At 40.5% G+C, this 26,590-nt stretch overlaps 2 protein-coding genes across 6 annotated transcripts in view; both read left to right on the forward strand.

Moving 5' to 3' along the window:
• Positions 1 to 8,533, forward strand: part of LATS2 (large tumor suppressor kinase 2) — a 65,841-nt gene extending 57,308 nt beyond the window's left edge. For both annotated transcript variants that reach the window (XR_006415889.1, XR_006415890.1), the window contains exon 9: positions 8,522 to 8,533. The gene's annotated coding sequence lies outside the window, so the exon portion shown is untranslated. The remainder of the gene's footprint in view (positions 1 to 8,521) is intronic.
• A 555-nt stretch (positions 8,534 to 9,088) lies between these two features.
• XPO4 (exportin 4) overlaps positions 9,089 to 26,590 on the forward strand; it is a 74,723-nt gene continuing 57,221 nt past the window's right edge. The window contains exons 1-3 of one of the 4 annotated variants that reach the window (XM_044441870.1): positions 9,089 to 9,166; positions 22,139 to 22,244; positions 24,266 to 24,407. In XM_044441870.1, the coding sequence (XP_044297805.1) occupies positions 9,089 to 9,166; positions 22,139 to 22,244; positions 24,266 to 24,407 (326 nt within the window). Of the gene's footprint in view, positions 9,167 to 22,138; positions 22,245 to 24,265; positions 24,408 to 26,013; positions 26,175 to 26,590 lie in introns of those variants that run through there. The other 3 variants (XM_044441873.1, XM_044441871.1, XM_044441874.1) reach the window with 3 other exon arrangements.

A 26,590-nucleotide genomic window follows, 5' to 3' on the forward strand; every position in this document is an offset into this window, starting at 1 on the left:
CAGATGCACAACAGGACTTTAGGCGGTGCCTACAGGGATAGATTCCACCCTGTAGGCTGAAGTGATCATGAGCTGCTCTGATGTTTCGATACCATGCACATTCTGTAGTCCAGAATATGTCAGTTTCTTGTTCTAGGGGTCTAATTAAGTTTGCACTATTGGGAATATTTTGTGGAACCGAATTGTTTGCATGAGGTGCAACGTTATGCAGGTAGGGAGACAATGTGGCTAAAGTAACAAATAGGATAGTATTACAATGAACAGTTTAAAGTTCTGATTGGAAAGAGCCATCTAGTGGTCAAGGGGACACATGTTTCAAGCCACATTAAGTAATTATAAAATGTCCTTCTTGGACACTGATTAATAAATATCTAAACAGTTAAATTTTATATTTGTAAACTGCTGAACTCACAAAGTTGCTACCTGTTTTCTTTAGATATTAAATCAATTTTGTGGGTATGAAGAAAGTGGAAAAGGAGATATTTTTTCTTCCTCCTTCGTCATACTGGAACCCAGGGTCATCTCATGAAGCTGATTAACAGGACAGGCAAAAGGAAGTACCTCTTCACACAACACAAATGTCCTATTTGTGCAGTGGCTTGGCCAGTGTATGAACAGAATGCTGGACCAGGTGGCCCTATGGCCTAATCCAACATGGCTCCCTTGACAACTGATTCCACTATTATATGTTAGCAAACAATTAGAATAAAAAGGTCCCTACCAGAATGGCATCTTATGCATCTGATGGGAAAAGAAACACTATCTGGAGGCAAATATCATAAACACTCCAAGCCAGCTTCCTTCCATGCTGCTATGAGCTCACAGAGAGAAACCTATTCCTGGCCTTTTAGTTATTTACATTACAGCTAAAGAGGTCACTTATACATTGCCAAAAGAGAGGAAATGCATTTCAAAAAGAAGGCCAAAGGAAAGAGAGGTTTTCATAAATGCTATTCTCTTTTTACAAATACAAATGTAGAAATAATTATACAAATATCATCATGCAGAAGTCCATTCCTGGGCGACCTGTGAGGCTGCAGCCTGCTGCTGAAGTGCTGCAAATAGGCAATTAATTTCAGGACTACTGCCTGCTTTCTCTTCTTGTGGCTCTATTTTTACATTGGACTTTGTCAGTACAGCCCTTCCAATAAGGTTGTCTTCAAATATAGGATACTCCTCTGCAAACCCTTCAAATAGAGGACACTCCTCTGTAAAAAAGAGCATATGGCCACCCTTCATTATAACACAAACACAGATAGATAATCTTCTGATTGCTGTAATGCTTACAAGGCAAAATTAAATCTGTCTATGAGGAGCATGGAAAATGACAACCAAAATTCAGTTTGGATTGAAAATCAAATTAAGCACACAACAGAGCAGTTTAATGACCACTCAGCCAGATTGCAAACAATATCGTCCAACTCAATTTGCCATGTACTGAGTGCCAAATTTAAGAAATGACCCTCAATGGATTCAGTATGTTGTTCTGCATTCACCAAATAAAAGACTAAATAGTTGACTGAGTTTGTAGGGTTGTTATGTAATCAAATAATATACAGATTGTAAAGTACTTTTCAAGTTGACAATACTAGATAGAATTGTTCATTCTTTCCTGTCTATACAGAATGTGAGATTAATGTGAAAAACATGTATAATTTGTAGTTCTTTTGCTCACCATCTCTTTTGCATGAATGACTGCATGAGAGAATGGCTGTGCAGAAAGAATTGTACAGAAAAGTGACTTTTTATAATGTTAGCAGCACAATCCTTTACATGTCTACTCAGAGGTAAGCCTGATTTTGTTTAATGGACTTATTACCAGGAAGTTTGGTAGAAGATTGCAGCCTACAAGAAAATGCAAATAGCCATGCGAGATCAGACGAAAAGCCTGCCTAGTCCTGCATTCTCTTCCCATGGCGGCCAAGAGATGACGATGGGCAGGATGTGAGTATTACAGTGCCCTCCAACTTGCATTCCCAGCAGGTGACGGTGAGAGGCAAGCAGCCTCTGCAGCTGCAGGCAGCATATAGCCACTGACAGCCTGCTCCTTCATGGATTTGAATCATCCCCTTTTCAAGCCAACCAAGCCAGCACATTATATCGTGTGGTTCCAGACTTTGTCATTCAGCTGTGCCCTATATGAAGAGGTACTTCCTTTTATCTGTCAGTCCCCACCAATCAGCTTCATGAGTTGACCCTAGATTCTAGTATGATGACTAGGAAAAACGAATAGGCAGAATAGCAGCTATAAAATTAACAGTTCTGCTGAAAAATTGCAGTTCTATTGCAGGTATTGCCAATTCATCTAGGAGAGAACATATAAACAGATGTCAGAAATTAGTTTTGAGCATGTGGAAAAGAAGTTGAGGCTGCCTCATGGCTCTCACACTGGGTTTAAGTTTTCATCAAACTATCTATGGTTGTGAGCCGCCCCGAGGCTTCGGCGAATGGGGCGGCATAGAAGTCCCCTAAACAAGCAAACAAACAAACAAACAAATCTATAAAACCCCAAAATTCTTTTCCTGGTCGGCCACCACCAGTTCAGACCATAGCAGAGTATACATAAAGTTAGTTTTTATTGTTTTCATCCAATATGGATCCCTATCCTTGCTTATACTGAACTTCATCTGCCATTCAAGTGCCTGGTTCTTCAGTCCAGGCACATACTTTTGAGCTTTTCCTTATCATTCCTTAACAATCTTCTAGGTACTGAGCTACCATGGAACTGCAATTGTCTATCCAGTGACTGAGATGGGAAAAATAAAATCAGCCTGTGTGCAAAAAATGGTGAAAATGAAGTAGTCCAGCCTTACCAGACTGGTTATCGTGAAGTGTTACAGAACCATCTGTTAGGAAGACTAGCTTCATGGGTGTACATTCAAGGAGAACACTTTGTCCAATATTAGGGGAAAAATCCTTAAAGAAGTACTGATAGAGTACATAGGCATCTGTTAATAGGGGCAAGAATCACCCATTTCTACTTTCAGTTTCCAGGCACATGGGCAAGGCTCAGGTCAGGGCAGAAGGTCAGTAAGGTTAATCCCCAGGGAGGGGCATGCCCTTCAGTTTAACTGGCCCACTGAAGTAGCTTCTCACCAGGAACAGGTAGCAGCAGACAACAGCACAGGGGGCTCTTCCATGTCCAAGGAGTGCCACTTTGAAAGCGGCAACAGTGCCTGGTGCTGTATGAGCCTCTCCCCCATCTATCTCAGCTCTCCAATTCCTTGCAAAGAGGAAGGTCCAGTCAGGGGAGGACAGGAAATTAAACATGGGGTTGGGATTCCATCAAGTTCAGCTGCAATGCAAATGGTGGGATGTGGACCTGGAAGGGGCGGTGATGGTGAGGGCAGCTGTTTGACCCCTCAGCTTGGCAACCTGTGGGTAAAGCAAATAGGCAGTTGCCTGGTGGCAGATCACTGATTTTTGTCCTGTTCCAGCTGGCATTGACCCTTGGCTGAGTTCACTTTCATTTTGGGGAACCAATGAGTTGTTTTCCAGCCCACAGGTGAGGTAAAGGGAGGTCACAAGCACTTCGCTCATCTGGGAAGTGTGTGCATACATGGTGGGGAGGTTGCTTGTAAGAACAATCCATGTCAGTCCACAATGACAAGGGTAGATTGGCCTTTTGTGGCCTAACACCTTTCTTTACATGCACACATGCATAAGATTGGGCTGTTAACACTGGCATCTTAAAATCTATGCTTTTACTTTAAAAACGCTGAAAAAGAACTTAAGGGAAAGGAAAGATGGATAACTGTCACATTATAAGGCTAGCCATTCCAAATTTCATCCATGCTGATGAACATCCACAGGAAAGGCCCAGGAAGAGCAACTGACTCACTGGGTTGAGCCATAATCTCTAGATTCCCAGCCTTCTTTTTTGAGGCAGTCTTTGTAGAACCTAAGATGCATGATAAAATGTACTGTACGGCCACTATTCTGCCTATTTATTTTGAAAGTAGCCCGCTCCCATCTTTTAGTGTCTTTAGTTAATGAAGTTGCAGCAATGGTTAACACATCTGTTAACTCTTCTGGGTATGTTAAACTATCTGCCAGGCTTTCGTTAGAAAATAACTGTGGCCCCATAAAAAACAATTTGGAAATCCAGGTGTTTCTTGCAGCTGGGTACCATCAATGAAAAGAGAGCCAGTGTGGTATAGTGGTTAACAGCACAGGAAGGGGACTCAGGCAATTTGGGTTCTAGTCCCCACTCAGCCATGGAGCCAAATGGGTGACCGTGGGACAGTCAAAGACTCCCAGCCCAACCCATCTCACAAGGTGGTTGTTGTGGGGATAAGACTGAGAACAGAAAGAGAATGATGTAAGCCACTTAGAGTTCTTTGTGAGAAAAAAGGCAGGATCTCTCTCTCTCTCTCTAGTAACAGTAAAGACAGGAGGTCAGGATTTTTCTGACTCTGGTCTTGCTAATTTTTTTTCCTAAGTCTATACACATTTAAAAAATGCCTTACAAGGAGTGAGGGTAAAGCTCACCATTAGTATTCCCGTATTGCCGGACACAGGGCTGAGAAAGTGAGGGTGGCACATGTCTTGCACAATACCCACTCCTCCATTATTCCTACTTTGTAGAAGGCTCTATGTACTAATAGTATATAAAAACTCTGCAGTTCTGTCCAATGTTGTTGGTGTTCTAGGGAAATCAAGATGGGACTCTAAAATTGATTGCAACAGCAATTATTGCGTGTTAGGAGGCATAATTGTAGTATCTATCTATCTTTAAGACAATAATTTTAGGCCTTGAAGGAGGTCCCAGGGTAAATTCTCCCCAAATTGGTTTGAAACTGAGGCAGTGTGCCAGACAGCACCACAGGAATTAGAGTTTTCACTTGTATTGTGGGAATAAAGAATCTTCACTTGCAGGTACCTTAATCTATTGTGTGTTGCATGAACAGCAGGGCCAGGCAGAGAGCTGAAAGCTGTGTAGGTCAATCTGCTCTCTGCTCCCAGTGTTAACCATGTCCTTCAACCCTGAACACGAGGTGTACACACTGAGAAACAACAGCAGGGGTAGACCAGGTATGAATGTACCTGTCTTAGTAGACATGGTGCCCAGGCCTTATCACAGCTCAGTCATCAGATCTACCAGAAATGGAAGACCCATTCTCTGACATTATTAGGGCTTTTAAAAATGTGCAACCATGCACAAAATGTACTGTTCAAGGAAAGATAAGTTCAAAAAATCAGACTAAGTAGAATATATACATAGTAATGAATCCATATGAAATGCATACAGTCTTTCTAGCAGGTATACATAGACTTCAAAAAAGTAGACCATATATCCAAATAAGCATTCGATGATGGCATCCATATGCCACCTGTTTAAAGATTGGAAGCATAGTACTTGTTTCCTGCAGTCATTAAAATAACATATTCATCCATTTTAATAAGGGTATTTCCTGAACAAAGACTTGGCTAGAACTACATGATGCTCAACACCCCCCCCCACCCCAGACATTCATAGGACAGGGCCATTAATTAACTAAGGATTTGTCTGCTAGCACAAGACAAGGATTCCATTTATACATGTTATATCCCCTTTTTTCCATTGAGCCTCCACTCTATGTCTGGCATTCATCCAACTGTGAAGTATGAAGGACATTTTCATCTGTGAATAAAGGATGCAGTATGTGTGGGTGACATTCTACATTATCTGACATATCCATATGTTTGATTAATCATTGCACAATTAATAGATATCTTATTCTACTTATAAATCAAAGCTTTGCAGAGCAAATCAGTTTCTTCACTCCCTTCCCTATTACAGCAATGCACAATATAATGCACTAACAAAAGAAGACAAAAAGGATTAGATAACTTGACTAAAGCAACCTTGCTGATACTGGTATTTGATAATGATTGGTAATTACAGGGAATCAACTTAATAAACTATTGTTTTCATTTGATTTGTATCTCACCTTTCTAACATGAAACATGGCATTTAAGATGGCTATAGAATATACACAGGTAGCTTGGCATAAGGAATAGAATGGCCAGAAAGTTCTCTACATTAGTCCTTAACAGTCAGCCAAATCAGTGGTCACTTTTTCATGCAGCTGTTGGTACAGAAGGCAAAATTGCATTCAGTCATACTTAGAACAGACCCACTGAAATCAGTGGGATAGGTTGATAATGGCTAACTTTAAGGGAGAAAGTCAATGGCAGTCCTATTTATAGTAGCCATACTGAAATAAATGAGACAAGTGGTTAACTTAAGTCATTTCAATGGGTCTAATAAAATAGGTACAACCCAGAAGAATTAATCCTAAATTTGTTCCAACTCATAGTAGCTCTTCATATTCTAGGCATGATAATCAGTTACAGGAATATATATGAAGTACTATATGGCTAAGCTAGAAGAAAAGGTGCTAACATTTCAAGTTGCTGACACATATTTAAAGTTCAAAGGCGTATAAGTGCTATAAAACTGAAAATCTAAATGAAATGAAAGCAGAAAGTTTAAGAACATATTCTGACTTCCATTGCTGATGTGAACATATGTGAAATTTAAGACATGCACAGCATCAATTGAAAAAACAAAATTCTCAATCCCCACATTATACATCTTGTAACTAATGTCTCAAAATGTCCATCTGTTGTGGGGACAGAATGACTAAAAGATCTGAGTTCAATCACTCTTTTGGTTTGCATCTTAGACCAAATATACAAGATAAGCCCTTTGGACTGTAATTAATTCAAAATAACAATTTTGAATACAATTATGATTCTGTACTCAAATACTGCCATCTTTATGCACAATTACCTGTGAATAAATCTTTCTGAACTTTGTGGGACTCACCAGCAAATAAACTAGCATGAAAAGGTCTGCAAAAATGCTCACCTGTATCCATGTTTCTAATAATAATCTGAAGATGTAGGCCTAAAGAATCCTATGGGTCTTTGTACATGCAGCTTCTAACAAAAGGTATTTAAATCTTAAGTACCCTAACATGAATTAGCTAACTGTATATGAATAATTTCTATAATTAGAAAAATATATTAAATAAATTAATTTATAAATAAAAATAAGTAAGCCAAAAACATTTATAACATTGCAGGTAAGATGGTTATTTTATTAGATCACACAACAAATTCTATCAGTCCACTTTCCATATGGAATTATATACTTTGGAATTCTGCAACAGAGATATTAGTACTATTAGATTTGGAATTCTGAAATCTCATCGGTAATCACTGTATGTACAAGCTAAGTAAACATTACCAAAATGGAACTTATTATCTTCACCTTCATTGATCCTGTGAACTCATATACATGACAGTGCTGTACTGTATGTGTTTTCCTTATTTCTATACTGTTAAGTATTTCAAACATCACTTACCAGTTTTTATATACATATCAGAATTACAATTTAAAACAATTCAATTACAATAATTATACCAAGCAATAGAATAGAGGAGTTGGAAGGGGCTGAAAGGACACGGGGTCCAACTCCCTGCTCTTGCAGGATATTACTCATAAGTTATACACCATCCCAACTAAAATGGAAGAGCATGCTTCATTTAATTGCAAGTCAGGGAAAGTCTTGATAAACAGGTGTACTTTCAGAAGGTATTTGAAAGATACTAAATGTTCCGCCTTCCAAACAGCACGGAAGATTTTTCCACAAGGTCAGCACTGCTTCTAAGAAGGCTCACTGGCTAGGCACAAATCCATGAAGTAATTTTTGCATAGTAAATTGGAAAAAGAATGCAACATCTTGTTGTACCACCACAGTGTCTTTTGCACCCAGTGTTTTGCTGGTGTCCAAGAAACATACTTATTCTTTCTACTTCCAGGTATGTGCAAGACATCCCTATCTGGTAAGGCAGGTGATAGAGTATTTGTGAGCCAGGATTAATACTTGAGGGTTAATGCATAAGGTTCTATTGTTTGAGATGAAAGCAGTACTGGCATATTCAGGCACTCTTATGTTTGGTTTTTGGGTATACTTCAGTGCCTTCTCCTATTATATGAAGGGCATGTATGGCTGGATTCCCTATTTACTGCTCTAAGTGCAGCACATTTAAATAAGATTACAATATGAAATGAAACAGCTCTTAACAAATATAGCCATAAGAACCTGCCTTATATCACATCAAAGCATGTGTCCATCTAGATCAATATTGCCTACCCGCAGTAATACTTCCATCTTAATTGTCTGCTAATCACTCAATTTTGAGATGCCCAGGGATTGAACCCAGGGCAAACTATGTGCGCCACAGTCCCTGTTTGGTTTAAAAATAAACACACCAAGAGGGGATCAGAACGTATTTTTCCTCTGTTAAGGACTGTGTGCCTCTGAAAAAAAAATGCACCCTTTAGATTTTCATCTATTCCAACAGCAAATAAAGGAAAAATTTGCAAGTTGCTAGTCCTAAAATAGGATCTAGTCCTAAAACAGGAGGACTCACTAACCATTAATACTTGATTATTTCCAGTGGCCTGTGTATGCTTATCCACTCGTGTAGTAACAGCCTATTCCTTAGCCTCTTTCTACTTAGAAAGGTCAAACACAAAAGATTATAAACACTTAAGTTGACGTCAAGTAACACACTCTTTGAGCGAAAAAGCGTATCTTTATGGTTTCTCCACGCGATGAGCATGAAAAACACTCTGCACATGCCCAAAGGTTTTATCCATAAACATTATCCCCCTTCCACCGGCGCCGCAAGGTTTCGGCCAACTGGCTCCCAGTGAACCATGCTGAGGGAAGCGGAATTGGAAGCCTCAGAGCAAAGCCCACTGGGGGCTTCGGCTAACTTGCCCATGGCACGCAGTGGCCGCCTCGCTACCGCCGCCTCGGCTCCATGACTACAAGGGAGAGTAAAGGTCAGGTCGCGGGACCTGAGGCCATTTCCGAGCTCAGAGTTCCGGCTGCCGCGACCCCCTCCGCGCCTGCGGGCAGTGCCACCGCCAGGGTCCGGCCGGCCAGGCTGCCGGCTGCCGCACGAACTCCTCCTGCAGGCCCGCCGCTCCCTCCTTCCTGCCGTCCCTGCCCGCCGGCGCCGGGGATTGGCTGGGCGGCCGCCTTGTCCCAGAATGCAGTGCATGGCGCGTCATTGAAGAGAGACCATGATGGCGGCGGCCGTGGCGGCGGGGGGAGCCCCCGAGGTGATCGCCCAGCTGGAGAACGCAGCCAAAGTGCTGATGGTGAGAGGAGCCGCGCCGCGGAGCGAGTGGGCAGGGCGGCCCTGGGAGGAGCGGCCACCGGGATGTGTGTGGAGCGCGGAGCCCCAGTTTGCCTTTTTCGGGAGAAAAGCCGTGCGAGTCCCCTTTCCCCGGAGAAGGCTTGCTTTAGACGCCTCTCGGTTCCCTCTCTGCGAGTCTCCTCGGATAACCTGGCGGTGTTGCATCACCTTCTCCTCACACACGCTGCCTTAGAAACTTTGCAGCTGCCCCAGCCCTCGTCTGATGCTGCTGCAAGTCCTGCGCACACTTACATGGGATTAAATCCCGCTGTCCTCATATAGACTTGCTTCTGAATAAACGCCGATAGGATCGTGCCCTTGGCTTCTCTTGATTTTGCCTTTATAAGGATGAAGCTTTTGCTCCCTTTACCTTCATAATAACCTCCGGCGTAGCCCTTCCACGCCTTTTCACCCCTGCACGCACGTGTTCAAGACGCAGTCTGTTGATTCCCCACTCTGCTCTGTCCTCTTTTTCTTTTCTCCCCATTACATTTAATACTTTTTTCTTGCTCTTCAATCAGCATTTGCTCTGTGTATGTATGTGTGTAAGACCGGTATATGTCTACCCTGACCTCTTACTTCCTTCCTACCTGCAATCCAAGCATGAGTTTGTGTTACATAAAGTTAAACTGGCTGTTCCAGTAATTTTTTCAGTGGGTACCTGAACAATCTAGGGTTTAATGGCAAAACCAGCGAATCTTGTCTGCAAAAATAGAAATCCGTGTTTGTAAGAAAGTTCCTTGTCAAACAAGCTAATCAATATAACTTTGTTAATTGCTGAATACTATTATTTAGAGCAGTTGCTAGGTTGTAATATTCCCCATTCACTAAGTGTGGTTGCTTCATTTTTGTAGAGTCTGGATTTTTTGTATTTACTGAGAGACTGGCTATTGATTGGTATTGTTCTTTTCATGGTAAAAGTGCTTTAATTTAATTGTGTAACTTGTCTCATTCTCTGCATACATCCTCCAAACACCCCCAGCATAATACAGTGCTATAAAAATGTATTTAAAGAAAATACTGCTGCCCCCTGTACCAGCCTTACAGGCAAAACTTAAGTCAACTGTGTGATGCTACTATTGGAAAAACTAATGCAATTTGAGACCTGGTTAACAAAAGCATAGTGCTTAGATTATGGCAAATAATGTGTCAGCCCACTAAAGGTACCCTGTAAGCCAGTGCAGCTATATAATAAATACCAAGCCAATGTGCCACTATAATTCTTGCTTATTCTCATAAAAATTATGAGGATGTGAGACATTAGAATACATCATTTTATAAATACCAGTTTTCCATTTGTAAAATGGAATTCTAAGTGAGCAACCAGCTGTTGGTCATCGTATTTAGACTTCTATATTAGAATTTTTTACTGCATCATGTCTTAATATAAAACATAAAATTACCATGCAAGTGACATGCAATCTAAATACACCCTGAAGACAGTAGATAATGAACCACTTATATACTAATTTCATGCAAAACAACTAGGGCGGTATCTACTGTGGCTGCATTCCTTCACAATTGCTTGCACAAGTGGGATTTGTCACATGTACATCAAAAAACTAGCCATTCTAAGAGAAGCTGCAAATTGGGAAAGATAAGTGGAGCTTCTTAGATACTGCCTGTAATTTGTTTTTATGAAGTATGTTTGTTTTTTGTATCCTGTCCTTTCTCCAGTAAGCTCATGGGGAGTATTCATGATTATTATTCTCTCCCTGCTCCTCCTAAGGTTTAGGAAATGAGATTGCTAAGAGACCGATTCAGCACCAAAGTAATCCAATTAGCTTGAGCTCCATAAGAGAATTTGAACCCAACTTTCTGTGGTGTAGTCTTCTACACTATGAGTGGATAGAAAGAAGATCTCAAATAGTTTGTGCTTCAGGCTAGGCAGTTATTATTTAAGAATAATAAGAGCTGAAGCAGAAGAAGTTCTGGAAACCTATTGTCTGCTCACTGTGATCTATAGCACACTGCTGAATGTGTGGTGATGTACAGAAAATCTGCATTTTTTTACTTTGTTATCTCCTCAGCAAACTTTAGTTATTGGTTGGCATAGAAATGCAATAAGGCAGAGGGCAGATGGGATTGTTAGTTTTAAAAACATGCACACTAGAAAAGCTTTAGTTGTACATTCAGTTATCTTGATTGCTGTATTATGCTTCCTGTCTACATTTGTTAACATGAAAAAGTAGGCTTTTAATGAGGTAGTGGAGCACATTTCATAAGTGTGTTGTTGAGGTTTAGCATGTGTGATCAATGCTAGTCAAATTTACTTCTAGGTAATCACTTCTCCTTCGTCTACATATACCTGGACAGAAATGACATGGCGGGGGTGGGCATTAATCAGACAGGATCAGTGAAAGAACCTAGGATCTCCCTAGTTGTTTGTTTTTTCCTGCTGTAATGGAGAGTGAGAGGATGTCCCAGCTACTCTAAGGAGCAGCATTGCCCAATCTGGTTTAGGCCTTCAGGTATACCTGAATCTTACGTGCTTCAGTGATTTATGCTGCTGATTCCTGAGACTAAGGGTTTAATTTTTATTTAGCCATATCTGGACTAGAAATCAATGGAAGTGAACCCACTGGAAGCAATAGAATTCCCCGTGATTTCAGCCCTATTCTTCCTTTCAATACTGTATTTTTACAATTTGACATTTCAAATAGATCTCCCTGAATTCCATCTCAGTGTTGCATGCTGCCTCCAGTGGACTATACCATGGGGGAAGGCCTATAAATAGTTTTTAAATAAATGGTTTTAGAATTGTAACTTTAGCCAGTCATTGTTTGAGGAAATAATGTGAAAGAAATAATAAAAATTGAACTCAAAAATGCTTTTGGAGACCTGAAAATTCTGCACCTCTATAAACTGCAGAAATAAATTGCAGAAGACACTCTACAAAGAGCACTTGGATATCAAGGCATTTCAGATACAGAGGTGGCAAGCCTGGGCTGCAGAAGTTAATGAGATGCTTGTTAAGATAATGCAGTTGATTTTGCACTCAGTGTAATTCAAAGGCAGTTGAGTTTTTTTTTTAAATTAGCAAATCCAAGAAATACTAATAAATACACTGGGTAGGTGTGCAGGTCGCAGTAACCCACACTGAAAACAAACTTTGGAAAGTTGGTTAATCACTCACTAATCCACTTGGCTGCTGACAGACAACCAGGCAATAGTTGGCTTGCCATGATGTGTTTCCCACTCTGTTTTCTGGCCTGCTGCTAGCACATATCCTGGGGCATTTGCAGCACAGTTTTGTCTGTATTCATGCTGTGATTGAATTCTTTTCATGTGTCCTTTCTTGCCTTGCAAAGTACCTGCTTTGACATAGATGTACTATAGTGGATGGCTCTTAGATATGCTGTTAGTGGGTGGGTCTTCTGAATGGATGAAGGATGTTCAGTCTGTTCTGGATGGGGGTGTACTCTCTTGAAGAAGCATGTCCATAGCTCAAGGGTGCTCTTATCTGGACAAGGATAGACTGGTCTCAGTAATCTACAATCTGATAACCTCTAAATTAGATTACTGCTATGCACTGTATGTAGAGCTACACTTGAAGACTGTTCAGAAGCTGTAGCTTCTGCAGAATGTGGCAGCCAGATTAATAATTAGGATCAGATGTTCTGAACATAAAACCCCAATTCTGCCCTGCCCACACTGCCTGCCTGTTTGTTTCTGAGCACAGTTCATAGTGCTGCTTTTAACCTGGAATTGCTTCTGACCTCAATCTACTCAGACACTGTGATCGACATCTGAGAGCTTCCTCTAGCAGCCACCTCCAAGGGAGGGCAGGGGGGTTATTTTGTTTTTTCAGTGATGACCCCCCCACCACCCCAGTTTGGGAGTAATCTCCTCTCTGAACCCTGCCTGGTGCCAAAGTTGTCATCTGTTCAGTTTCAGGTTGCCCTCTACTCTTGAGCATTAAATGACAAACAATGGGCATGTCAGTTATTTAGGAAGTCTAGTTATTAGTTGTTTTAGTTTACATTGTTCAAACAAAAATAATTGTTTCAGTTTTAACAGTTCTACGTTTTGTATTTTGGAATTCTGTGTTGTATTTTATTGCATTTGTTTTGTTGTTGTTGTCATCCATTTTTTTATTGTACCTACATTTATGAATTATTGTGAGCCATCCAATAGCTGTGCCTATTTTGAGCAGTGAAGAAAGGAAAAATACTACTGCTGATAATACTATCTTCAGACTGGAGAGTGGGAGGTGAGGAGCTTACCTTATTTTTTAAGTTGGCTGAGGATTTTATCTTTTTTGATTTTTAAAAAGCCACCCTCACTGCTTCTTGGCAGTGATTTCCCTCTTCCTAGTGCATCTATTATATTTTTATTTAGTTTAATTTATTTATTGAGAAACAGTGTGGTTTAGTGGTTGGCAGCATGGGACTGGTACTCAGTCAACCTGGGTTCTAGTTCGCATTCAATGGAGCCAACTGGATTTCTTTGGGTCAGTCACAGTTTCTCAGCTCAAGCTACCTCACAGGGTTTTTTTGGGGATAAGCTCGAGAGCAGCAAGAGGATCCATTTTAGTTCTTTAACAGAAAAAGGCAGGATAGAAATCTAACGAATACAGTGGTACCTCGGCTCACAAATGCCTCAGTTCACGACCAAATTGGGTCGCGAACAAAAATTTCAAAAATTTTGACTCGGGTCGTGAATTCCTTACTGGGTGGTGACCATGCGATTGTGCTGAGGGCGGAGGGGGAGATGGCCAAGATCACACCTGTCTTTCCTGCATGAGCACGCCCGTGATTGTGCCCATCTTTCCTGCAGGAGCACAAACACGATCTTGGCCATCTCCCTGCCCAGTATGATCGCGCCCGTCTCTCCCCTCCCACCCCCGCACGCAGGGATGACAGGCACGATTGCAGTTGTGCTGGGGGGTGAGGAGATGGCCACAGTCTTTGTTGTTCTTTGTCACTTTGCTTCACGTTTTTCTGATTAAAAAAAATAGTTACAGAACGAATTAACCTTATTTACATTGAACCTTATGAGGAAATTTGACTTGGGTCATGACCAATTTGGGTCACAACCAGAGTCCTGGAATGGATTAAGTTCATGAGCCAAGGTGCCACTGTATGTACCTCCTGATAGACAGTGCTCTTTGCTGGTAACAATGATACCTAAAGTGCGACCGTAATGCAATAAAAACAACCATAAAAGTATAAACTACAAAATTTAAAAGGAACTTAAACATTTAAAAATGTTAACAGAATAAATCTGTTAAAAACACCTGATATGGATACCCCATCAAGCCATTAAATAGTGACAGATGTAGCTTTCTTAGCTTGGTGCTAAAAAGATAACACTGTTACTGTCAGGGCATTCTTAGTGGAGAGAGCATTCTACAGTTGAGGGGCCATCACTTACATGGTCCTATCTCTTGTTGCTGCTCTCTGTTCATCACTTAGAAGAAGACCTTGGATGCTGATCATAGTATCCAGGTTGATTGCAGTTGGGAGTTGCATTCTGTCAGGTATCCAGTGATGAACCAGTGACAGCTGTGGAGGAGATGAAAAATAATAGTAACTTTGGAAGTGGGGATAAGTTGCAGCAAGTGCAGAAAAGCTCAGTCAGTGCAGAGAGAGGAGACAAGATGGATCCTTCCACACAATCCTCTGGAATACCCATGGTTGGATCAAGGGCAAAGAAGTAGGGTTAGAAGAGCCATGAGTTGTTCCACAAACAACCCACAGTATGTAGTTTATTTGCAGAGTGGATTGCCGTGTTGTGCAACTGTGAAACAAACCATGAGTTGCCATTTCATATGAAGTGGAGTCACTCTATATATATCTTCATCTTGTGATGCCACAGTGCAAATATGCAAGTCAGTGTACAAGTACAACATACAAACATGTGGTGTGTCTGTCCCATAGTATTTTGATGAATAAGGGAGTTATCAATACATTTGCCTAAAAAAGTCTTCACTTGATGCTTTGTTTGCCGATGTTCTTATTTTTCTAACAAATAGCAAAGTTTTCAACATCAAATAATGCTTATTGAGTAATTGTAAGGGTGATTTTGAATTATCTGGCAAGAAGGTAAGGATAGTAAGTACTGATTTTTATGCATAAAACCTTTGGAAAACAAAAGCAAGCAGAATTTGGATGTGTGTGAAAAAAATTCTCAAATATAGTATTCTTTGCTATCAGTCATTCAGTTAAAATAAAATCTTGTTAGTTCTCTGAAACTGTCTTTTAGAAACAATATAGTTAGTGAGGGTGCAATCCCATGCATGTTTAGATAGAAAACAACGGTGTAGCTTCCAGAAACCCATAGTGAGCAACATATAGGATTGTGCCTTTGGACATGATTAGCACCTATATACTTAGAAAGGAGCCCTTATCTTATAATACTGGCTTTCTGTCCACTTCTGAATCCAGCATGTGTTTATTGTCCTTTCCTTCCAAGTTCCCCATGGCTTTGAACCCTTTAATCTTCATTATTTTAATCCAGTATATCCTTGCCCTGAATTAGAGGAGGACAATTCATGGGCCACATATATGTTACAGTGTGGCCACTACCACAACACTGAAAATTACAGTGGGTGGGAAAAAAATCTGAACTTGGCTTTCTAAAAATCCCTCCATTGCAGATTTCTGCTGAAATTCAGTGGCAAATCATCACTGGATGGAGGGGTGGGGGGGCATCCAGCACAACCTTCAGCCATGCAACAGCAGGCATGTAGCCTATGGCAAGTTCTGGGGGAATTAAAATGGCTTGCACCCCCCCCCCCCCAACTGACTGCTGCCTTGCATGGAAGATTGGCTGGTGTTCCAGCAGTGAGCTCAGGTGGACAGTGTGAATCTTGTTCACAGTGATCCATACTCCATTAGCCTCCAGATTAGACTATTATATTTCTGTTATATAATGTAACAGAAATATATTTCTGTTCAAAATACAACTGTTAGATTGCTAAACAAAGCCAGCTGAAAGAAGGGCTTTCTGCTAATCCTTTAGGTATTGGTTCTTTAAGAAGCATTCAGCAATGCCAGTTCAAAGCACTGGTAGTTCCACAGCTTCTAAAGGTATCTTAACAACTTGCTGAACCCTGTAAACTTTACCAGAAGCCCTTATCTAAGTTCTTCTGTCTCACCTTTTAGACATCCTGCATTTCTGTCACCCAATATTGGAAGCTCTCTGGGTGGTTTACAAAAACACACAAAATGAAATGAAATGAAATAGGAAATACAGCAGCAATTAAAGCACTGTAAAATTTCACTACAAAATGTAAAAGTTGGATTTAAACCCAAATTTGTACAACCACAACAGCGAACACTAGTTAAAACAGCCCTTCCAGTTAAGCAGCTAACACAATGCCCCAATATACTGTTTAGAGGAGTTAAATGTCTTGTCATAAAGTATAGTCTTAACATGGTGGTGAAAGGATAGTAGAGTTGGAAACAGACCAGTTACTGAAATGAGGCTGTTGCTGTTCAGGCAGGGGCATAGCTGGGACACCAGCCAAAGTTGGTAGAGAGCACTCTGTGTCACTGAGGCCATTTGAGCCTCAAGTGACAAAGGTGGATCAAGGAGCAGCCCCAAACTCTGGATCTGCCTTTTCTAGGGGAGTGCAACTCCATCCCAAACAGGTTGAACACCCTCCATTCAGTCTTGTTTGGACTGAGTTGCAGTTAGATCTCATCTAGGCCATTGTCACAACCAGGCACCAGTTTAGCATATCCACAGTTTCACCTGTTGAAGCTGAAAAGGAGAAATAAAGCTGTAATTCATCACCATCACTCCAAAACCCTGGATGACCCCACTTAGTGGTTTTATGTAGATGTTAAGCAGCATAGGAGACAAGACCATCCCCTGGGGAACCCCATACTGAAGATCTCACAGGAACAAGCAGTATTCCTAAGCACCACTTTCTGGAGCTAACCGTCTAAGTAGGAGCAGAACTACTGCAGTGCAGTACCTCAAACTCCCAACTTAGAGAACTGTTCCAGAAAGATAGCGATTGATGGTATTGAAAGCCTGAAAGAGATTCAGAACTATCAAGAAGGGTCACACTCCCTCATCGCTTTCCTGCATAGGTCACCAGACAGGACTGTTTCTGTTCAAAAACTAGGCCTGAATGTCAACTGAAATAGATCGAGACAATCAGTTTCATCAAAGAGCATTTGGAATCTGCCTGATACAGAGGTAGTTGCCCAAACTTGTATAATAACAGTGAACTCATTCTTTGACTAATGTAGCCAAAACAGTACCTTCCATACCTGAGAGAGTATCAGTGTTCCTGGGGAAACCATAAGGTTTGGAAAACTTAAAAAGAATTAGGGGGAATCTTCCCTAAAGGTCAGAAGAAGCACAATATATCTCAGTGAGGAATGAGCATGCTTAGTGATTACAAAATTGTTTTTGTTTGGGTGGTGATGGGCAATGGAATGGAATATCCCAGAAAAGGCATGGTCGCTTTCTTGAGCAGGAGCACCCCATAATACAACATCTTGTAGCTAGTCCTGTTGTGGTAGCATCTGCTGATTTTTATTTATAGAAATACTGATAACTATGGGATTGTTGCTAGTTTGAAATCATAGTTTCCTTAGCAGGATTTCTGCTTGTATTTATTTTACATGCATCTCTAGGATCTTAATTCCTGTGTTTTGACACTATCCACATCGTATCAGTTGAATCATTTTGTATGTTTTGTGAGCCTCATTGTTACTGTTCTTTATTTGTATGCCAGTTTGACTATACGAAGCTACTTGTATTTCTTCTCATTAATCCTTGCAACATTATAACAGAGAATGTCATTATTGACAGTGGCCTGGCTAAGTAGAGCTCTCGTCTAGACAAAACTTTCCGAAGTTCATGGTGGTCTTATTTTTTAAAACATTGTTGCTCTGCCCTGTTATGACTCCTTTCCCCATCCTTTTCTAGATAACAAGGTTGTCAAGGGTTTGCTTACTTATCCTTAAGTGTCCTTCTGCTTCTTATTGTAGAGTGTTTGAGTAGGTTGTTTTTTATTAGCTTATCCTCTTAATAAAATAGTAGAGTGCTCTGTTATTATCTTTGGTAATAATGAAACATACTCAACTACTTTTGCCAATGTAGACATTCACAATTCTTTCAGTCTTCTTTCCTAAGAAACATACTGGTTCAAACTCTGAGCTGTGTTAAGAATTGTTTGTCAGTGAGTCATAGTAGTAATATTTTCCAACAGGAAATAATATTGGATTTGGAAGCAATCAGTGTGGTTGTAAGTTCCTCTCCAGGGTCAAGCAGAGTGGAGAGGGTGCACTAAATAGTGTACACCCCCTTGTATTACAGAGTAGATAGTTGAGAGTCAATCTTGGTAAGTTGACATCTCTTGACAGAAATGACTTGATCACTATAAATCCTGGAATCCACAATATATGTTCAGCTATGTAAGCCAAATCTACTTCCATGTGACTGTAGTAATTGGATGTACCTTTTGGTTCTGGAGCAGTCCATTATCTACTGCTTGTAGAACAAGATTCTGTTCATAGCACATACTGTAGTGCACTGATTTCAAGAACAAGCACAGTACAAATATAGCATGTTCAGTTAGCTGTGTGCGCAGTCACCTGGTGGTAGTTTCTGCTGGTACAGGAAACTGAAGCATCCCCTTGTGTATTGTGACTGTCATACCACCCTCATTGCACTGCACCATGCCAGTTTGTCCATCTGTTTCAGTCTCCCTTCGAGCATGAAAGATCTACTAGCACCACTTCCTTGATCATATGGTCCTAATTTAGGCTCCAGGGAGTGATCACAGGACTCTGTGTGTCTTGCTTTGGGTGTTTATTGGGTAGGGAAAAGCTGCAGCCCCATGTTTAAGTTCTTAAACTCGGTTGTGCTGTATGGAACATGAACAGCTTAGGAGAATTCCACAGGGGAAGGTAGGACCAGATAAAGTGTTGCCTGAATGAGTGAAGTGTAAGGCATGGCTATATGGGATAGAGACTCCTGTATACAGCATCAAACCATTTAGGTAAATCAGACTTCATTGGGAAGGTCCCTGAGCTGTATGTCTTCATGGTTTTAACTGGCGGGTATTACACTAGAGGGCAGTATATCCCTGCTGATACCCTTTGCCCAATTATTTGGAAGTTTGAGTCTTCAGTTTTGCAGTGTTGCAGTGCTGCCAAGGCAAAGTTGACCTGTTTGAGCAAATGTGTTACCACTATATTTTGATTTCTCTTCATTAAGCTCTTTGGTTCAATGAAAGTCATCCAGGAATGTTTGCTGTTGAAAGGACTTGGTTTGAATGTGGCAATTCACAGCTTATAATTGGAACCAGCAACTTTTTTTAGGTGTTAGCCCTGCAAAATTCTAATCTGTGTACTTCAAAACTGTTGCCCAGATCTAAATAAAATAATGGTTACTTTACAAAAACGTGTAAATCTCTAAATCAGTGGTGTATGAGTTTTGGATCTCCTGTCCTGGCCAGATATAAGAATATGTGACTTTAAGGATGCAGTCTTATATATGTTTAGACAAATGAAGTTATTGTTTTTTTGTCCAAACATTGCATAGGATCATACCCTACATGTATTAAATAGTGTTGTGACCTTCTCTAGATACCTTGCACCATTCCCTTCATCTTATGTATTGCATGCTGTCATTTTTAATGCTTGCCAACCTTTCTGTGAATTAACAACCTGCCCACATAGCCTAGTTTTATTCTCAGTGAAAGTATATTGGTGTCCTTCCTTTAAAATGATTTACAACTTAAAATGTAAACTATAAATCAGGGTACTTCTTTTAAGACCTTGAGAACTTCCATCAGCTCTAGTTAGCATAGACAATAGTCAGAAATGCCCTGAGTTACAGTGCAAAATGTCAAGAAGGTGCCAAGTTGGGGAAGGCTGATGTAGTCCATTAAGGGCACAGTCCTATCATGATGTTGTGAGCCCCCAAACCCAGTGCTTTATCATTTTCCTATGTAGAATAGGAAGAGCAGTGGAGGCAGTCTTCACCTCCCCAGCTTTCTGTCCTGTATATTTCTCTAGACTGACTCTTGCCAGTCTAGCTGGAGCATTTTGGAGGCAGAAGAAAGGAGGCTGGGAAGGTTTTAAGATAATTTATACCTTGATCTTTCAGTCTCCTCCCCTCCCTGCCTCTTAAAATGCTCCCTTTCTCCCTCTCTGAGGTAGCTTTCCTGGCCTCAGAGAGCATCTGGCACAGAGGGAGTGGGGTCATTTATACGAAGGAGTAGGGTTAGAGATCTGATTCCTAGGTCTGACCTCAGATGTTGGGACCCAGATCCCCTCTGACCCCTCTGATGCTGTCTAGGGGCCAGTGGATTGCTCCTGAACATTCTGCTCTTTGTGTCCCTGAGAAGTTACTCCTTTTGAATGACACTGACTTACAACGCCTGAATGTTTATTTATTTATTTTATGAATTTATAAGCTGCTTCAATAGCCTGTGTCTGGGTTCTCTGTGCAGCTCACAATATAAAAAATTCTTTGGATAGAACTTTTCAAAAGGGAAAGAGGGTCTGAAGCTTTAGACGTGCCTTGGCCCATTTGATGAGTAAAACAATCAAGAAAAATGCAAGTTTGTTTGCCCCACTGGATCAGGACTTGAATCTTTAAAAAGTGTCATTCATTATGGGTCTAAAAGGTAGAGAAGGTGGCTATATTTGATTTTCTTGACCGCATGTAATAGAATTTTAGTGGGTCCTAGGGTTTCTTGTTTATTGTTAAATTATATAGGTAGTATAAAATTTTATTGTAATGGCTGCCCAGAAAGCATTGTGCTAAAAGGGGGCTTTTATACAAATTTAATAATTAAATGTTTTAAAATATTTTGTTGCTGTATTATATTTTAAGGTTCTAATCTTTCTAACGCACTCAGCGAGCTTTGGGTATTGAGCCTTATAGAAATGTACTAAGTGAAATGAAATATATTATAACATTAATGAAGCAGAAGTGCGCTGTTGACTTTCTAAATGTATCAACGTCCATTACTGTTTCAGAGTAGTAAATTGATTTATGTGTTTTCATGCCCTATAAAATGAAATACTGGAAAACAGCCAAATTGTAATCCAGAGTATGTTTGAATTTCTCCCTCTGACATTGCCATCAGCACGCTCTCTCTCAAGTCGCCTAATCTTAATAATCAGCTTGGAGTTTGAATGCAGGAACTTTTCAAAAGGAGAGAAAAACTGGGAAACTTTCAACATCCCTTGGCGTCTTTGATGATTAAAGCAATCAGAAAGATGCAGGTGTCTTTGCCCCACTGGATCAGGACTTGAATCTTATGATCTGGCTTTGTGTCTTTGCTACAATACCCTAATAAGTTCCAAGGTCATTTGTTGCTCCTAAAGTGTTCTGTTAGTCTCAGTAGGCATGGCTAACTTTGATTGGATTTGGATCTAAACTGGTGAATTTCAGGTCTCTGTTTCAAATGGCTCGCTGGGTCAAATGGCGCTTACCTCCACATCTAAATATTAGGCATTTTTCTTCTGCTTCTGTCCTTAATTTCTGTTAATTTCTGCAGGGCATTGGGCATGGCTTCAGCAGTGCAATAAGTTGAGTTCAGCTTGTTTTCCTGTCTGAGGACTTAGTGTGGATGTGCAGCATCCATGCACTGACAGTGTGGGATAGCTGCCACAGACCAGTAAGCTGTTTCTGACACATACCTGCTTCCTGCTAATTGTACAGGCTGGCCTGGATTGGGTAGACTGGTGGGTATTTATAAACCTGGCTTGTTGGAATACATGACTCTTAGTCCATTCTATCTTGGATTCTTAATCCTTTAACTGTTAATCTGAAGTTTCAGATGAGTAAGCCATTGCCTGTATATTAGCATATAATAATACCTGAAGTTAAGTGTAGTTGTCCTTTCAAACATGAAATCCAAGCCTCATGTTTATGCTTCCATGTGCTTTTCTCTAGAAATGGCAAGTTTACTGGATTCCATAAACAGAAGCAAACTTTCTTTCCTCCTCAGGCACCACCTTCCATGGTCAATAATGAACAGCGTCAGCATGCTGAGCACATATTCTTATCATTTAGGAAATCAAAATCTCCATTTGCTGTTTGCAAGCATATTTTAGGTAAGTGAGAATGCAAGTATTCAGTTGCTTGGCATTGAACTAAAGGAGGTCAAGCAGCCTGTTAAAGTGTGTGTGTGTGTGTGTGTGTGTGTGTGTGTGTGTGTGTGTGTGAGAGAGAGAGAGAGAGAGAGAGAGAGAGAGAGAGAGAGAGAGAGAGATTTCAGCACTCAGCCTTTGATATGAAGAACCAGAGGATTTCATTCCTGTCAGCTACATTAAGCAACACACCAGTTCAATTTATCCAATTGTGCATTAGCTAAACGTTACTACTCCAGTAGTCAATGATAACATTTTGTTACAAATTGCTTTTCTGATTATTTCTTTGTTTTTAGTCTGAAGTATTTCTCTGCACATTTTCCATTAATTGTACTTGAACTGCCCTTAAACAAAATCAGTAGCAATTTAATAAACTGATAAAAAAGCATTGGAAAATGGCAGTGAGACATAATCAAGTCAGAGTTCAAGAGAATAAAAGTGGCTTTCAGCTGGAACCTAAATTTCAGCAAAATAAATACTACAAGGTTTTCTTTGGGGAAGATGACACCCAAGGATGGTGTAACTGTGACAGAGTCTCAATGTCTTAGCACCATTTATTTGACATGCAAAACTGGAGACACCCACAGATAGTAATAAAAGGGCACAATCCTGTTGGCTTTGTGTTAATCCCCTGAACTGGAGGCATTTGGTACAGAACAGGAAGAGCAGCAGAGGAAAGTTTTACCTCCTATCTTGTGTTTTCACCAGAAGAACTTTTTTTTGCCCATCTGGCTGGAGAAACTTGGAGGGAAGGAAATGAGGTTGGAGGTGTGTCAGGTGCCTTGTATCCTGGCTTCTCCTGTTTTGTCCTCTGCCTCCAAACCACCCCCTTTTCCCTCTCTCCAGCATTGCTTTTTTCATTTCAGAGTACTGCTAGCATGATTCCTTCTGTAGGGAAATGGAGCTCCAATTTCCAGCTTGGAGGTTGGGAGTGCCATATCCCAGCTTCCAGCTTGAAATCTGAACTATCTAATGGCCTCAGACACAGCATCCAGGGTCCATAAGATGGATCTGTTATTTAACAGACAGATTCTGTCCTTCTGGAGGATTTATCAGTTCTATTTGTATTTGTGAGCCTTCTGTATTTCAGCTGGAAGATTGCCAATATATATTTATATGCATAGTAAACAAAAATAAGAGTATTAGAAGGAAAATTAGTGAGAAGAGAAGCTTCAGCAGCCTCTGAGCCAGACACAGCATTTGACCTGTTTGTATAATGTCTCCTGTCTCAAATGGTTGTGTTTCCTTATGCTAATATGTGGTTGTGAGCATAGGACACAGCAGCAACTTCCCCACCTCACTTATGTGAGTTGCTATGTGGTTGTGACTAAAATAAATAAATAAATCCCCCAAATTTGTGGATCCTCCTTCAAAGGCACAGTCCTCTGCAAATTTAGACAAGAAAAAGTCCCACAAGGCCTGTTTTCTGTCTAAACTTACATAAGATTGCAAATGACTGCCTGATCTGATCTGCCTGATTAGGGGAAATAAAAATGCCATAACAGGGTGGTAATAACTTTATTTTGTTTGGAAAAATAGTTGCTAAATTTTTTTAGCATGTGTCCTTATGACCCTGACATGTATATCTAAAATGAGATAAGTTTAAGATTTATTTATTCTAAACTACTTTTAGCTAATGAGCACATCCATCATTGAATTACTACTAGCTTTAATTTTGGATTATAATTTTTAAACAACTTCTCCTGTTGGTTTATTCTGCCAATATTGCCTTACTTTGCTATAATATTTTAGGTATATTAGTGTGGGAGCTTTCTAGATTATAAACTTATGGTTTATAATACACTGTTTTGTTTTAATATGTTTATGAGTCAATTTTAGTGGGTTAATCCTGAAAGGAAGCCTGTGCCACCAGAAATAAAAGAACACTAAATTATATCATTTTTTTCTTGTTGAATTTTGCAACAAATGCCTTTTAGGTTTATGGCTATGGATTATGAATTTCTAATTTTGGATCTCTCTGACAGAAACTAGTAAAGTGGACTATGTCCTTTTCCAAGCCGCCACAGCGATAATGGAAGCAGTTGTACGAGAATGGATTCTGTTGGAAAAAAGTAGCATTGAGTCACTACGAACATTCCTTTTAACATATGTCTTACAAAGGCCAAAGTAAGTATAAAGCATTTGGAGGAGTTGCCTTCTGTGTTCCTGGTGAAGAGACCAAATCTCCATGGTAGAGCATGTGCTTTCATGTAGAACGTTGCAGGTTCATTCGGTGGTATCCTCAGTTAAAAGCATCAGGTAGCAGATAATAAAGAAGGCTTGTCTCTGCTAGAGAGCTTGCACAGCTGCCATTAGGCAATAACTGGCTTGATGGACTGACTTGGCATAAGGCACCGTCTTATGTCCTTATGCATGCTAGTGGTTCTGAACCACCCTGAGAGCTTCAGCTACTGGGTGGTATAGAAATGTAATAATTAAACAGGCATCTTTATTTTACTGTGATCTGCCACCTAAATTCTGACTTAAAGACTGTATGTATAGATATAGCACATTCTTACAGAATGGCCGCTATACAAATGGAGGGATCTGAGATAAGGCCTCTTATCATGAGTGCTGCTGGCAGAAGCACAACAGGTATTTTTGCTTCCCTTTCCTCCTTTAAAAGTATTTTAGCTTGATAAGCCTTTGTTTAGCTTGCTTACTTACCTGGGGCAGGGGCAGAGAGACTTTAGGATCCTTCAGATCTTCATCTCTACTTCCCTCCCTGAGCATGTTCTTACAATCTTAGATCCTATTTTAAGGAGCCAGCATACAGATTTCTGCAGTGACTAGGAGCAGAGAAAGATCCACAATCAGATCTCCTCTTCTGCGCTTGTAGCTTTGCCTACAAGCATGGTGAAAAAGAACTACAGCATCTTAGTCTCAGATGCTGTCTAGGACCAATAGGCTCTGCCCATGAAAAAAGAAAAAAACTGACAATTGTAGTCTTTTATTCATTCTTTTGTGCAGATTCCTGGATTTTAAAAAATACTTCAATTTATAGTTTGCGTTTGTTTTCCAATGGAAAAATAAAAGACAAAGAATAAAAGCAATTTAAAATGCAAATGAGGTCAGTGAAAGCCCCTCCCCCCCCACAGAGTGTCTAGGGATTGGGGAGCACTGGGAAGGCAAGACAGAGAGAGCACATGGTTGAGTCCAAAGCTTGCATGAGCAAAGACTGCTTGCAAAGGGCTCTTTCTTTGGTTGACCCCCACTATCATGTTTGGAGGTGTTTTTGAAGAGTGAGGGATGTAGAAGGGAGGAATTTCCCAAAATGAGGTGGAGGCTTCCCCCACTGCAGCCTCCTGTGCCGCAGTCTGCATGATTTAGGAGGGTTCCCCACTACTCGGATGAGGTTGATAACTGGGGCTGCAATAGGGGAAAGATGATACGTATTCCTTTATGAACAGCCTTTTAGATACAAACAGTCATAAAGACTGCAGACAGGAAAAGGGCTTTATAGCAGTCATACCCAACCTGCTACCCTCCAGATGTTCTGGGCTGGAGTTTGCACCACCCCAAACAGCATGGCCAAGAATTGTGCTTTCAGGAATTCTCAGGGTTGTAATCTGACATATACAGAGGGCACCAGGCAACTGCTTCACAAGATAGATGCTCCTTGGCTTGATATTATCTGCAACTAGTTCCCCTTGTTTTTTTAATCTTTACTAGAATCATAATTCCTAGATTTTCATTTATCCTCTCTTTTTCTCTGCTACGGTTTCTTCTCCAGCTCTTTGAAACTTCCAAATTCCAGCAGTAGTTTCTCCAGCTGCAACTATCATATCCTTCTGAAGAGATTTAAGTTTTCAAAAAAGGCACGTGTACCAGATTTGACCCTAAAATGTATTTTCCTTCCTCCATAGACGTTTCTTGCAGTATTCTTTTAGCAAGGTACAGATATAGGCATTTTTTTATTTTTTTGATATGTTGAGACTAGACAATACATTTATAGTTCAGCTCTGAGGAAGAGTGTGCTGTGATTTATTTATTTATTTATTTATTTATTTATTTATTTATTAAGAGTTTTTGTATGCCGTCCCATCGTCCCATCGCTTATAGCCTCGGGACGGCTCACATAGCCTCCGGGATTTCTCTGAGCTCTAGCTACAACTACAGTTATTCATTAGAATCAAGCTGCCATGAGAGAGGGGAGAGGGAAAGCTGTCACTGAAAAGCATCAATTCATGCTTTTAGTGGCATCTGCTTTTACTGACATTGAAGATTTTGCTGGCATTTGATTCTAAATACATTTACCTGAAGGCAGGTCCAGTTAATTTCAGAAGAACTCACTCCCGTGTAATCAATTT

The sequence above is a fragment of the Varanus komodoensis genome, unplaced genomic scaffold (assembly GCF_004798865.1).
Source record: "Varanus komodoensis strain SLA01 unplaced genomic scaffold, ASM479886v1 scaffold4, whole genome shotgun sequence".
Taxonomy (NCBI): domain Eukaryota; kingdom Metazoa; phylum Chordata; class Lepidosauria; order Squamata; family Varanidae; genus Varanus; species Varanus komodoensis.